Source organism: Elephantulus edwardii, unplaced genomic scaffold (genome assembly GCF_000299155.1).
Source record: "Elephantulus edwardii isolate Elephantulus edwardi_28Jun2011 unplaced genomic scaffold, EleEdw1.0 scaffold00049, whole genome shotgun sequence".
Classification (NCBI taxonomy): Eukaryota; Metazoa; Chordata; class Mammalia; order Macroscelidea; family Macroscelididae; genus Elephantulus; species Elephantulus edwardii.
Window position 1 is genome coordinate 10,881,797 of NW_006399799.1, and position 15,802 is coordinate 10,897,598.

At 37.6% G+C, this 15,802-nt stretch overlaps 1 protein-coding gene across 1 annotated transcript in view; it reads left to right on the top strand.

Annotated features, from left to right (window-relative positions):
* Nucleotides 1-15,802, top strand: part of LOC102871467 (microtubule-actin cross-linking factor 1-like) — a gene marked incomplete at its 3' end in the record, with an annotated part of 301,457 nt that overhangs the window by 234,899 nt on the left and 50,756 nt on the right. Inside the window, 12 exon segments of the mRNA XM_006886487.1 lie at nt 3,643-3,802; nt 4,158-4,484; nt 5,398-5,482; nt 6,255-6,496; nt 7,083-7,289; nt 8,555-8,674; nt 10,005-10,112; nt 11,121-11,339; nt 12,679-12,882; nt 13,571-13,579; nt 14,496-14,727; nt 15,476-15,702. Of these exon segments, the coding sequence (XP_006886549.1) occupies nt 3,643-3,802; nt 4,158-4,484; nt 5,398-5,482; nt 6,255-6,496; nt 7,083-7,289; nt 8,555-8,674; nt 10,005-10,112; nt 11,121-11,339; nt 12,679-12,882; nt 13,571-13,579; nt 14,496-14,727; nt 15,476-15,702 (2,140 nt within the window).

The following is a 15,802-nucleotide window of genomic DNA, read 5'->3' on the forward strand; positions in this document are numbered from 1 at the left end:
AGTTCCTATTCTTAAAGTGAATGCCTTTAACCTCTCTCCATTAAGAACAATGTTGGCTCTTGGGTTTTCATAGATACTTTTTACTATGTTGAAGAAATTACCCTCTAGTCCTATTTTGTTGAGTGATCAGTAATGTTTTTAACACTTAGAATTAAACTTACGTTTCTTTTCTGTTTGCATTAAGATACCTTTGCATCTGGGCTCTAGCCTATGGTCTTATTTAATACGTTTCCGCAAATGATGGCAATGTGTTTCTAAGCATGGTTGTCAATTTAAAAAGTGTATTAGGGGCAACATATTAGTGTATGGGCATTAAAGAATGACCCCAAATGACTATTTCTCCCTTCTCTTTTTATAGCCTCGACCCTAATGTCACCTGAACTTAATATGTAACATGATGTCTTGTAGCTTATTTACTACAAACTTGGGGAACAGAAGAGAGTTAATAAAAAATCAATATGTAAATATTAACATTCATAATTTATTATTGTATCCTTTTCATTTTCTAAGTAGTCAACAATAACTTGCAAATAATTCTCTTTTCAGTAACATTATTTCTACCTGCCCACAACTGAGTACACATTTTTTTAAAAAATATGCCTTGCTCTAATATTAATGGGAGATAGGAAAATTAAAGCATTTCATTGATTTTTATTTCCATATCTACCCGTAACTTTTTCTGCTCTCTGTTCATTCCCATTAATGGCACCATCAGCCTTGCAGATGGTTACCTAGGCCTAAGACTGCCATTGGTTTGGTTTTTCCCTCCCTCACTCCCCACATATATCAAGATGCTAAATTCTGTACATTATTACTTCTCTTGTGTCTTTCCTGCCTATCCATTTGTCTAATTACCACTCTCCCACTCCAGTTCATGACTTATGAGCTCTCCCTTGAGCTGTTATTGAGGCAGCCTCCTAACTAATAACTCCACCAGCACCTTTCCACTTACTCTCAGGCCTTTCCCTCTCCACATCCCCCCATCCTTTTGCTGTAGATATACCTTTTTCAGTTACACCTCTGATCACCTTTTTCCATGCTAAAAATGTTTACTAGTTCCCTATTGACTATAAAGTAAAATTGAACTCTTAAATCCAACATTCAGCACTCACTACTATTTGACCCCAGCTTATCTTTCTTAGTTCCCACTATTCTTCTCACTCCTTTGGTGAGGTCATGATCATCTCCTCTTCAAAACTTTGTCAGTTCTCTAATGCAATATTTTTATTGATAGCATTGCTACGTCTTTTAAAAGGCCTTCTATCACCCCATCTCCATATCCCCTTCTTCAATGATATTTTTCTTTATTCTCCAATATAATATCACTTCTTAATTTTTCTCTTTCTGTATCATTCTGTGCCATGTATTATTATGGTCATTATTAATAAGTCATTACTTATCTCTGAGGTTCACGCACTCCTTAAAGTCATTCTTTCTTTCTAATATGGCTCCTTTTTTTGTAGTCTTTTCTTTCCATCTTCCCAACCTGTGTGTGGTCCAGTATACCAAGGACAGCTTCATTTGTTATAGACACTGTAAAGATTTTTATTACAATTTTTTATCATTGAGGTTTTTTATGCTTATATATTATTTTAACTCTTTTAATTTCTATCCTAAATCCTATTATGTCCACTTCTTCAAACTTTTAAGTTCTAAGATTGGAGAGAAGGCTAAAAGATTTGGAAATTAAAGACAGTTTTTAAAAATTGCTCTTAAGTGCCATCGAGTAGGAGCTGACTCTTAGCTGACTTCTGCAGCATGTTTTTAGAGACTGTAAATCGCATGGGAGGTGATTGCCCACCTTCCTCCTGAAGAGCAGCTTTCACGTTTGAGCCTTTAGGTGCAGCTCCTTATTCCTGTTTAATCCAGATTATATACTTAAAATGTATTCATTAAATCTGTTTTTAAAATAGATGTAAACTACGAGAGGAAATTCTACCCAGATTAGTTAACATTTGGAAATAGATTTTCTTTTTTCAGATAGTTAAATTTTCTTATTTGAATAATATTAAAATAAATTTGCCCATTTCGCCATGAGATAAGCCTTATACAAGGAAGATATTCAGTAAAGGTTTGCTGAACTTTTTATTGTACTCCTAGCATTTTCAAATGACTTCTGTTATTTAGTTTGTTCATAGTTATCATTATACTTAAAAAACTTGCTGCTGTCCATATGGAACTGACTCATAGCTGACCTGGCAGTGGGTTTATAGGGGCTGTAAATCACGTGAGAGGAAATTGCTCATCTTTCTCCATCAGAGCAGCTGGTGGATTCAGACTGGCAGAAGGGTACTGCCTTTGGCTTAACAGTACAGATCCCAGTAGGCTGCACCACCAGAGCTCCCTAGTGATCACTATAGCTTTTCGTTAGAAATCTATGTGTAACTCCTGTCTCCGATAACCTGACTACTCCCTTTTAAAACTTACTGCTTTTAATCTACAAAGGAATTGAAATCTGCTTATTATAGGTTTTATATTAAATAAGACTTAAAATTCCAAATAAAGTCCATCATTCTGTTTTAACTGGCATTTATGTGAGCAGATTCAGCTATTCTGAGATTATTTTTTATCATAAATCTGAATTTAAAATTTTGATCTATGGTTTTTAATTGCTAGAAGACTCATTTCAGATCATTTCTTTTTCACTCACAAGTGACAGAAGGAAAAAAAACTAATGTTTTACCCTTTAAACTTTATTTCAGTCATTTTCAGATGATACATATACTATAATACTGTTTCAGTATATGTCATTGTGGCATAAGAGGAAAAGGACAAAGCTTAAAAGATATGAATGTAGTCCTCATTCTACTGTTGAGCTCCCTAGGTGACTTGAAGGACTCCTGGTGGCACAGTGTGTTACATGTTGGACTGGTAACTGAAAGACTGGTGGTTTGAATCCACCACGCCCTCTACTGCCGATGATGAGGCTGTCCCCTCTCATAAAGCATGATAATTGCTGTCAAGTTGAAAATGGCTCATAATTGACCCTCTAGTGAATTTTCAGAGGCTACAAATCTCACAGGAGGAGATTGTCCATCTCTCTCCCGAGGAACAGCTAGTGGATTCATACCACCTGCTTTTGAATTGGCGGCTCAACTCTCTACCCACTAGACCACGAGAGCTCCCTCAAAATGCATTCTTGCTGTTGTGTACCATTGAGTCAGAACCGACCCATAGCTGACCCTCCAGCAAGTTTTTAGAGGCAGTTAACTGCACGAGAGAAGATTGCCCATCCTGATGGATTTTGAGTGCATTCAGGATTGCAGTACAGCTTCTTGCCACTAGGCTGCTAGAGCTCCCTGGAAAAGCTTTACAGCCTCTGAAATCCAATGGAGGGTCCCCGTAAATCTGAATCACTTCAAGGGTAGCAGACTTCTGGTTTAGAGATGACTTAAGCACATCTTTTGGTGTTTTGGGGTGTTTTTTTTTAAGGCTTCAGAGTTTGTTTTCTCTTTTAAGGTATTTAGCTGTGGAGAGGTATGACAGGATCAAAAATATATAAAATGTACCTAATGTGTGTTCTGTTAACTGCTGATACTTTAAATATACCTGGTAGCAACTGGTGTTCATTGAATATGGTACTTTATTATAAGTGTTAGTGTGACTTTTTGTCTGAGCAGCTTGTTCTATATATCTGTGTAGGCAAAAACAGCTGGAGGATATCCTGGTTCTCGCCAAGCAATTCCATGAGACAGCTGAGCCTATTTCTGACTTCTTATCTGTCACAGAGAAAAAACTTGCTAACTCAGAACCTGTTGGCACCCAGACTGCTAAAATTCAACAGCAGATTGTTCGCCACAAGGTAGGAAAATAACATGGTGAATGAAAACACAGAAGTGGAACAAGAAATCCTAAGAATAAGAAAACTGCTTGTAGCATTCTAGAAGAAGGACACATTTTTGGACTTCTCAAAAATTTAATTTAAAATATGATCAGGTTATTAATTCCAAAGTCACATTCTTGAGATAAAAATAGAAATTTCTTAATAGGCTATCATCAGAAAAAAAAAATTTGTTTTCAATTTTCATGTTATTTTTGCCTTTCAGTAGATGAATTTCTGTGTTATTATTTATTATATCATTTGTTATTCATTGTTTCATGTTGACTTTTCATTTGTTTTGTTTCTGTTATTCATTTTTTCCACTCTGGATTTCCAGGCTCTGGAGGAAGAAATAGAAAGCCATGCAACAGATGTGCACCAGGCAGTCAAAATTGGGCAGTCCCTCTCCTCCCTGACATGTTCTACAGAGCAGGGTGTACTCTCAGAAAAGCTAGGCTCTTTGCAGGCCCGATACAGTGAGATTCAAGACCGGTGCTGCCGGAAAGCAGCCCTGCTTGAACAAGCACTGTCTAATGCTAGACTGTTTGGGGAGGATGAGGTGGAGGTGCTCAACTGGCTGGCTGAGGTTGAGGACAAGCTCAGTTCAGTGTTCGTAAAGGATTTCAGACAGGACGTCTTGCAGAAGCAACATGCTGACCACCTGGTATTCATGTTTTCCATTCTTATGGTTAAGTTACTAGTTATTTTGTAATTTTGATTCATGTTTCTCTCCGTTTTGTTTTGTTTTTCATTCTAAACACTGTATTTTATTTTATACATTAATGGATAGTGAGAGAGGTTGGTGTTGCTTTGATGTTGCTCCTGGTGTTATAAGAGACAATACTGAATGCTTTACGTCATTAATGGTATCTCTTAAGTTTTCGCTTGAGGAGCTTTATGGAAGAGAATGTACTTTACCAAAATCAGGTGTACCCAAATAGTGTCCAAAATTTGATCAGATTTTCCAAATTTTAGAATATTTCTAGAATTTATACGGTCAAATCCCAGGGAGTCTATGCCATCTCAGAAGAAAGAGCAGTTTGATCTTTCTGTTATGTTGTCATCTCTTATTTAAGGTTTATAAAAATAAGCAAAGTGGGGGTTTTGTTTGTTTTTAACAGTGTAAAATTCTTCCATCTCATTGATTTCAAATATTGAGAGAATTTCAGCTCAGATCTTGATTAAAGTCAGCCTATTTTTGCAGACTTCCTTCTCTTGAACTTTGTCTTATTCTTAAGTGGGGCATAGTAGGTATTTTTGCTCAATTCCACCTCTGTTTTTCTTGAGTTTAAGACTGGTAAGATCTCTTAAATTGGAAAAACTAAATTATCAAATCTTTTCTTATCCAGTGAAAGGAAAGCCTGCCTTTAAGTATCCGATTTAATTATTTTGTGTAATTAATGAAGGGAACAAATGAGGGAATGGGGAATAAAATATTTGGTGCTTTAAAAACTAAACTGGTATACATCTAAAAAAAAGAGCATGTCTTTACTTTAAATTTGATCTCATAAAGATCTTAAATTTCTTTCACTTTGTTTTGCCATGGTTTAGGGATTAACACTACTCTTTCCTTTCAGGCGTTAAATGAAGAGATTGTTAATAGAAAGAAGAATGTAGATCAAGCCATTAAAAATGGTCAGGCTCTTCTAAAACAAACCACAGGTACTTTGAACCATGCAGTCCAGCACCTCGAACAATCACATATCCGGGAGAGTAAGCAGCGTGAATTAACCACTTCTCTTTGATAATTGAGAAGCTTCATACTCAATGATTTTATTACCACACTCTACAGAGTCTGATGAAATTGTATCCTATTTCCTGCTAAGTCTTTTGAAACCTAAAGATGTCTCCAATCTGGTTTATAAATGTTGTTGTTAGGTGCTGTCAAGTCAAGAACGACTCATAGTGACCCTATGAACAAAAGATCTGAACCCTGTTCTATCCTGCACCATCCTCATACATCCTGATACACTAGAGCGTATTGCAGCAGTCACCGTGTCAGTCCACCTAGTTGAGAGTCTTCCTCTCCATCACCTCTCCACCCTTCCCAGCATTATGGCCTCTTCTAAGGAACAGACCCATCTAGCAACATGCCCAAAGTATGTGAGGCAAAGCCTCACCATTCTTGCCTTCAAAGAGCACTCTAGCTATAACCTTTCCAAGACATATCTATGCCCCCCTCTTATCCATGCTTCTTAAAATTCTTGTGTTCACTGAAGGATGTTCAAAACATCTTAAAAACACTTGTAGTCACATTGAGATCTTAATAATCTTAGAAATGGCATCTTTTGTCAAATGGAAGGTTTCTTTCATCTCCAGTGAGGGATGTTCAATGAAATCACTACCACAGAGTGGGAGTATCTGTAAAAGTAAATATTATTTACCCTCATCCCTTATCTCTTAAATATGAATAATCATGTACTGTCTTTCACAGGTGAAGAGGTATTGCTCATCCAGGAGAAACTAGATGGCATAAAGACTCGATACACAGACATCACAGTCACTAGCTCCAAGGCCCTCAGAACCTTAGAGCAAGCCCGGCAGCTGGCCACCAAGTTCCAGTCTACTTACGAGGAGCTGACTGGGTGGCTGAGGGAGGTGGAGGAGGAGCTGGCTGCCAGTGGAGGACAATCCCCCACTGGGGAACAGATACCCCAGTTCCAGCAAAGACAGAAGGTGAGCTGTCATCTCACTCTGTAAAAGGAACAAGCAGCCCCCCTAGAATTCTTCTTTCTTCACCAACCATCTCTGCCTTAAACCAAACATTTCTGACTGCCTCCTTTCTTATTTATTAATTGACATTAGATTTTGGCTTTTAAAAAACACGCATGAAAATACTTATGGTCTAAAGAAAAGTTATTGACTGCCATATATGTGTGGATTTTGTTAAGTATAAACATTCCACAATTTATCTTCATGATGCATTTACCTTCTAGAGATCATGCAGGATCTGGTATGGTTCTAGATTATGTTTAAAGCATTATTTGTCATTTCTACTGGTATAAAGAGGAAAGCATGAAGGAGCACTATTGTTCTACAAAGACATAGTCTGACTCAAGAGGGCTTGTGTACAGTTCTCAAGATATGGCCTAAAGTCAGGCTTCAGAGTGATTGAAAAATTTGAGACAAGAAAAAAATAATGGGAGGAAAGAGGTCAGAACTCTGCTGGGAAGTGTGGTGCAGAGAACACCTTCTCACCAGTACAGCTGCTAGTGTCCTTTATTTAGCAGAGTATGGCCTGAAAACTCTTTTTCCTCCTTAGGAATTAAAGAAGGAGGTCATGGAGCACAGACTGGTGTTGGACACCGTGAATGAGGTGAGCCGTGCGCTCTTGGAACTGGTGCCCTGGAGAGCCAGAGAAGGACTGGATAAACTTGTGTCTGATGCCAACGAGCAGTACAAGCTGGTCAGTGACACTATTGGACAAAGGGTGGATGAAATCGATGCTGCTATTCAGAGATCACAACAGGTAATATGTTAACACCTCTGCACTGAAACCTTAGGCAGTGGAGATCTGTGTATGACCCATGTAAATTCAGACTCAGCAATAGGAATGAGTAATGAGATCAAGTTAAATCTGATGCAACATATATATTTCAGTAATCATAAATGATTGGGAGGATTATAAGGATGGATCCAGCAATTTGAACATACTTGATTCATTTGGTTAGAGAAGAATTTAGAAATGAGATGGCCTCTATCTTTCTGAGGCCATTTCTTAGCTGTTTCCTTGCTAATCAGGTGGATTGTGATTAGAGTTCCAAATGTCTCATAATTTAGCTTGACATAATTAACTACTTTAGCATTAGTTGTCAGATGGGAAGGAACCAAGAACTATAATTACTATCAAATATGCTCACCAAAATAGCAGAGCTATCCAAAATAGAACCCTCGCAGTAAACACAGGTGTCACATTTCCCTTGATAGTTAGCCTTTCTGCTTTCTGAAGATATTTTCTATTGTATAATATACATCATATCAAATAAAAGAGAGTAGTTTGATACATACCTATTAATGTGCCATGGCACAAAAAAAAATTAATGTAGTATGACACCTAAGGCTCACTATGATAATAAAAGCCTTCAGAACTACACATGAACTGCCAAGTATGTCCCCAGTTATACCTCTCTAATATTGGTCAGATGTTTCCAAGTTTACTTTTCCCTTTTAATATTTGTGTAAGTATTCAAAATTTAACAGGTACAGAGAAAAGATTGGAACCACTGATGACAAAACAAGTGTATAGGCTTTCTTTGTTAATGGCATAAAAGTCTGGCTGCTGTAACTTTAAGCTTTGAGGTCTTCTTCTGGAGTCTTACACTCTTTAACTGAACAAGTACTTCTCAGTTTACTTGACTTAATTGTGTGCTACCATGTTAAGTAAGTTTCTGCTTAAACATACTAGAATGATTTCTGTTCAGTGCCTGAGTAAAAAGGATTGGCAGAAAGATTAAGGCTTTATATAAACACTGATTAGAAGTTTATTTCTACAGGAGGGTATCAAATTCTGCTGTTGTGTCTAACTATAACTTCTTTCTAAAAGACTTGAAATATGATTAATTAATTTGTCTGTGTCTTGGTTTGGAATTTTATGAAATTATTCATTATTTTGGTGAACTATGAAATATATTATTGAAAATTCAGTCCTTTCTATGAATGAATTGCAGTTATAGCAAGTCGGGCCACGGCTGTGTATAACTTGGGTTTTTCCCCCCTCCACAACACTTGTGTTAGTATGAGCAAGCTGCCGATGCAGAACTAGCTTGGGTTGCTGAAACAAAACGAAAATTGATGGCCCTTGGTCCAATTCGCCTAGAACAAGACCAAACCACAGCTCAGCTGCAGGTACAGAAGGTAAGTGTAAAACCATTCTGCGCACTATTTTCTGAGATAGTAAAATAATTAGGAGCTCAGTGTGACAACACGGCAAATGTGTTTCTAAGCACGGTCGTCAGTTTAAAAGTGTGTGACAGTATATTAAGAGAGATTATCTCCCTAACCCAAGTCAAGTGGAATAAGCCAGTGTCCTGATGATGGCCAGAAATTAATTCAACGAATCCTTGGGGTGAGACAGAGATCTTTTTGCTCTGCTAAAGGGGAAGAATGGACCCAATAATTCTGAGTAGTTACCAATTTGATTAAAAAAGTATGTGTATAGGTTGTTGTTGTTGTTGTTGTTAGGAACTGTTGAGTCCAAACTGACTCACAGTTGACCCTTTAGCGGTTTTTCAGAGGCAGTAAATTACATGGGAGGAGATTGCTAGTCTTTATCCCATGGAGCAGCTGGTGGATTTGAACAGCGTGCCTTAGGTTTGACAGCACAATTTCTTACCACTAAGTCACCATAACTCTGTATAGTCTTTAGGAGAGGAGATATTTTTATAAACTACTGAAAGATAAACATTAAAGATATATGCAGAGACAGTAGCAAATTTTTCAAGAAGTGCCTTTTTTTTTAAAGAAGTGCTTTTTTTCCTTTACACTGTCTTTCCCCCCACCTGCTTGTTGTGTACCATCAAATCAGATTAGACTGGTACAGGATATTGCCCTTCCTACTCCAGCAGAGCATCTGGTGGATGCGAACCATGTGCCTTCAGGATTACAGCACAGCTTCTTGCCGCTATGCCACCAGAGCTCCCTTAAGAAGTGCTTTTTGATGTAACTGTAAAGCAAAGAATTTGTCATAGGATTTCCACTAGCACAGGCTAACCAAAAATTCAAACCCACTGCCATCAAGTCAGCTCATAAAGACCCTGTAGAACAGCGCTGCCTGAAGATCTTACTCTGACAAATATTGCATAACACAATAAAATATTATAAAATAGGACAGGCATGAGGGCTTGGCAAGGAAATGGGGAAAGAGTGGCTAGATAATGAACACTACATTAAAACAGATGAGAGGAAGAACTGTCTGAAAGGAATATATGATTATGCATTATATGCATGAGAACAATCTGGAACAAGGGGTGCATTGCAAGGTGGGCTGGGAGATGTGGGGGGGGAGAAAATGTGCAACAATGAATAAAAGAGATTTTAAAAAAACCCCATCTTTCCCCTTCAGAGAGGCAGATGGGTTCAAAACACCAGCCTTTCACTTAGCTGCAGAATGCTTTCCACCAGGCCTCAATAAGCATAAGAAAATTTAGTGTCCTTTTAATTATTAATTATGGTTTGCTGTTCAAAGGCTTTCTCCATTGATATCATTCGACACAAAGATTCAATGGATGAACTCTTCAGCCATCGTGGGGAAATCTTTAGCACATGTGGAGAGGAACAGAAAGCTGTATTACAGGTAACTTAAAATTATTTATTCACTATATTTGTGTTCTTGAGCATGGTGAATTGGAAGACTAATTGTGAAATGACGATTTAAGCAGTTCTTTTCCTCTTAGGCTTTCTTGTAGCTAGAGGTACAAAAACGCATCTTGACATTTCACATTCTGGAACTCAGGTTCCTTACTCTGTGTTTACAAGTTTCTAAACATGTTACAGCAGAATTGCTCCTCATCATTAGTCTATAAAGAGTGAGCTTTGAGTAATCTCTAAGTTACTTATGTTTGTTATTGTTGGGTTTTGTAGACACTCATTCCTTCTTTACATCCTTTCAAAAGGCATACTTGTTTCTAAAATGATTAATTACAAAATACCCTCAAAGTCATGGCTGTCAAGTTGGAACCAACTCATAGCAGACTCTCCAGCAGGTTGTCTAAAGCTGTAAATCACACAGGAGAAGAGTTCCTGTCTTTTTCCTGAGGAACAAACATCTGATAGACTCAAATTGACTGCTTTTAGGTTAGAAGGACAACTCCTCACCCACCAGATAAGGAGTTGATAGGCCACCAGAGCTCCTTTAAAATGATTAGCCAAAAGAAATTCTTTATAGACCAGAAATCATCGTACCCAACTGAGTTACTTATTCCAAACATAAGAAGCTTAAGTGCCAGCTTCGTGGAGACTTATTTGTCAAAAGATAAATGAAACCTGATAGACAAAGATTTTATCACACTCCTAACATGTCTACTCTGAGTTGATTTATTTTAATAATTGTATCTCTAAATTTATACATCATCTGAAATTAATTTAACTCTGTTGTTCTTGTGCCATTTTATTGCCTTTAATAACATTTTCATAGTTTAGAAATTATAGAAATGATGACGTTTATTTAAAATCACTTGCTATCTTTCTATATTAATCCAGTTTAAAATATTTTCATGTGTATCGCTTCAAAATGTTTAATTCTCTTTTGTTTATTTTACAAAAGGATTTGTAACACACTTTTTTTTTCTCTTTTGACTCCCAGGAAAAGACAGAGTCTCTCATACAGCAGTATGAAGCCATAAGCCTTCTCAATTCAGAACGTTATGCCCGGCTAGAGCGGGCACAGGTGTTGGTGAATCAGTTTTGGGAAACTTACGAGGAGCTCAGCCCCTGGATTGAAGAAACTCGGGCACTCATAGCACAGTTACCTCCTCCAGCTATAGATCATGAGCAGCTGAGGCAGCAGCAAGAAGAAATGAGGGTAAGAAGCATGCCAAGTTTTATTTAATTGCAGAACGGAAAAAATGAGTTCACTCTGTAACAGTGTATTTATTAGTGCCTACTGGAGAGGAAGACCCTCTATGAGGTGGATTGATTCAGTGACTGGGGTAATTGGGATGGGTGTGTCAGAGGCAATGTGGCACAGGATAGGGCAGGGTTTAGGGCTGTTGTACATAGGGTCGCTATGAGTCGCAAACAACTCGACGGCACATAACAACAACAACAACAAACTGGATGTTAAGTTCTGTGTTATGAAGTTGGCTCATAATTATCATTTCTTTGTACCTTAAAAGTTGTTGTTCTTTTTGTTGTTGTTATGTGCTGTCAAGTTTCCTGCGACCCATAGCATAGCGACCCTATGTACAATAGCTCCGAAGCCTGCCTTGTCCTAAGCCAGTCTCACTGATTCTGACACACCTAACCCCATTACCCCAGTTACCGTATCGATCCATCTCATCTGGGGTCTTCCTCTCCTGCACTGTCACTCCACCCTTCTTTATTCTTTAACATGAATGAATTAAAGAATAAGATTATGCCAATATCATGAACCTCAATATTGAACATAAGCAAAGAGCTAACTAAAAACCAAGGGAATTTAAAATCTTTCTGAGGACAAGGACTATCATTAGATGGGAGTGGGTGGCTCTATCTACTTGCTGAGACACAAGCTGAAGTGACAGCCCTTTGCTTTCTGTCAAGAAGCCTTTACTGCATATAGTTAAGGTGAAAGAGAAAGTTATATTTCAGCTGTGTTACAATTAATAATGCTGTCACTATTACAGATAGGTTTTAAAAGCTTACTTTTACTTCTTTTTTATGACTTGTGCTTACTCCTATACTTATATTCCTTTGGGAATTATAAACTGGAAGTGACAAAGAGTGGGGTCAGGGAGTAGTTGGAATACAAGTCACGCTGCTAATCATACCTGTTTGGTGTGTATCGTTCTGGTGAGGGAAACAGATATTAAACTTATGTAAATTACAATATCACTTATAAAAGTCCTTATGAGTCCAGCGGAGGATAGAATAAATTAACTATACAGGGAGCAAAGGAGAGGGAGAGTGAATATACTGGGAAGTTTTTCTGGGTAAAGAGACATCTGAACTGACTTTTGAAAATTAAGATAATTAGTTAGTGTTAACAGCCTAACACTTAGGAGTATTCTGTTCCCCATTAGTTAGTGATATGATGCTAGGACCTGCTGGTTTTTAACACGTGAGTCTGTTCTTTGAAAGTTTGCATTAGCATCAGGCCAAGTAGCTGCACAAATAAGCTTCTATAAAAACAGATATATTTCAATCTTCCTTTTTTTGCATAGCAATTGAGAGAGTCTATTGCTGAACACAAACCTCATATTGATAAACTACTGAAAATTGGCCCACAATTAAAGGAGCTAAACCCTGAGGAGGGGGAAATGGTGGAAGAAAAATACCAGAAAGCAGAAAACATGTATGCCCAAATAAAAGAGGAGGTGCGCCAGCGGGCCCTGGCTCTGGATGAAGCTGTTTCCCAGTCTGCTCAGGTATGTGTGTGTCTGGAACTTACACAACCTTCATCTGTCCTTATAGCAAGAGGTCATCTCTGTTATGTCCTCACCAACATGCTAATGATACATTCCTGATAGATTAGGGTATATTGTCTATCTGTGTTTTTATTCCAAAGAACATTGGCATACTTCTATCTTAGCTAGTATATTGCTGTTAAAAGGTTTCCCTGAAAACTTAACTTTTAGCAGGAGTGATTTCAGATACACCCATTTTACAAACTCAAAAGCAATGAATGCCTCAGAAAAGGTCAAGTTTCTATTGGATCTGTTACTTTTGAGAGTTAACATGACAACAAGTGCTTTAGTCTTTTTATCCAAAAGGACACTAGTTAGCTTCTCGTTCAGAGAGAGATACTTAAGTGGGGAGAAATAACAGCAAAGAGAAGTATCAGCCACCAGCAATTGCATTTAAAGCATGTAACTACATACTTTCAACTAATATGTATTACTGTTAATGGTACTTTTGTCATGTCTGGGTATTTGATTCCTATGTTTAGTCAATATTCTTGGATAATATTTGTACTTACTCAAGTTTTTCCCCCCACCTTCCATCCCATCTCTCACTCACATTGTGGAATGTGTTACTTTGTGTTGTTGCTGCCTGCTCCTGTCTTCCCCACATCGTCACATTTCATTGTTGTGTTGACCGCGCCCACCATTACAGATTACAGAGGTAAGGTACCTACTCCCATTGCGATTAGAGTGTTCTTATAAAGCTGAGAATTGAGGTCATTACCAATAAGGAAATTTCCCTTGACTATTGTGGAATAAATATTAGTGCACTTTATTTTGCCAGTTTCATCTGGGGTGGAACTTACAAGTGATGGGAAGTGATTTTGTTAAAGGACTCCCACCATGAATACTTGAAGTGGATATTATTCCTTATTAATGAATCCAGAGTTGTTTTCTCCAGTTAGTTTTAAATAGCTTTTTCAGAAAGCAAGCTTACTCATTTTGCTTCCATCCCCTTCCCCACTTTAGATTATAAATGACAATTTTACAATTGTAGTCATGTTTTTGAAAGTATAAAACAAGTGTGAAGTTAGTTGTTCATTAAGTAAGGTTAGATTTTACCTACCTTAATTACCTTTCATCATGCCAACATTTTCCTTTCCCACTGTTACACACTGTGGGTTGTTAAATTGCATGCCACAATACTTTAAAACTCCTGGTCACATGCATTTACATAACTGGTAAAGGGCATCTAACTTGTTGTTTTAGTCTGTCGCATGCAACTGTCATCCAAGATGTTGATACAACTATCATGGTCTTGTCCTTTCTCCTCATATTAGCTGGAATAGAAGAAATATTATAAACAACACTAATAATCTGAGTTGATGTCTGATATATTACTTAATATCCTTGGTTGTTAAAGTAAACACTTTCATTCTTTTTTGTTGATCTAGCGTTGGTATACTATGTCTAGTTTCTTAGCCAAGCCAGCACTCAACAGCTAGCAGGGGTTCTTGCTAGGTTGTAGCACAGGTTATTCCAAACAGTGGAACATTTATCCCTTGGCCTTATTCCCTAACATTTCCCAGATATATGATAAAATTATTGTGATGGCTAACAATCCAATATTTGTTTAGTTCCATGATAAAATTGAGCCCATGTTGGAGACTCTGGGGAATCTTTCCTCTCGCCTGCGCATACCACCGTTGATTCCTGCTGAAGTAGACAAGATCAGAGAGTGTATCAGTGATAACAAAAGTGCCACCGTGGAGCTAGAAAAGCTACAGCCTTCCTTCGAGGCCCTGAAACGCCGTGGAGAAGAGCTCATTGGGCGATCTCAGGGAGCTGACAAGGATCTGGCTGCAAAAGGTGCTTAAATCTACTTATTTCTAAAGAAAATCAATAGAATACATTCTAGGCTGTAGTTATCTCCAACATCTCACTGAGTGTGTTTCATTGAATGTCAAGGTAGTTTCCCAAGTAATGAGTATTGCAGAAAGTCATTAGGAAATCATTGGAAATTCAGAACACATTGCCCCATTGAAACGAGTACAATTGGGAGTTAGATTCCCAGACCAGACAACAAATGCTCCTTTAACCCCCTAATGTGAGTGAACTATAGTGTCAACAGTGGGTAAAACATAAGTATCTTTTATAACACTTTCCATGGGAAACATATAGCAAGTTCAACACACAGCACTGGAAATAGTTCTTATTCCAGCTCCTTTATAAATGTGGAGTTTTGTATTTAAGCAGTATCTTTGTTACACATTTCCTAATTATTTGTGTGATTTATTTATGTGGAAAACCAGTATAAAACAAAATTTACTAAGACAGAAATCATAATCATAAGTCTAAAGAGAAAACTATCCTGTAGTTTGGTTTTGTTTTTTTTTTAGTTTTTAGGTTTCCTTTATTTGGGTGGAAATATTTATTTTACATTCTAATTAATACATTTTACACTTCTGGGATTTCACAGAAAGTTTATAAAATACCCTGGCTTCACAGATAATCACTGAGCTAAATTTTTTAAGGCTTTTCTTTCTTATAGCAGTGACAATATCAGAATCGTTAGAATTTCTGATAAGGCTAGACACATCTCTTTTTATTACTTTAGAAATCCAGGACAAATTGGATCAAATGGTTTTCTTCTGGGAAGATATCAAAGCTCGGGCTGAAGAGCGAGAAATTAAATTTCTTGATGTCCTTGAATTAGCGGAAAAATTCTGGTATGATATGGCAGCTCTTTTGACCACCATCAGAGACACCCAGGATATTGTCCATGACTTGGAAAGTCCAGGCATTGACCCATCAATCATCAAACAACAGGTTGAAGCTGCTGAGGTAAGAAAAACCCCAAAACTTCTTCAAGTAATGTGTGTGTCTTCCAGAAATGTACTTTGTTCAATTATGTTGTGTTGATTGCTTAGCCAAGCTGAGCACC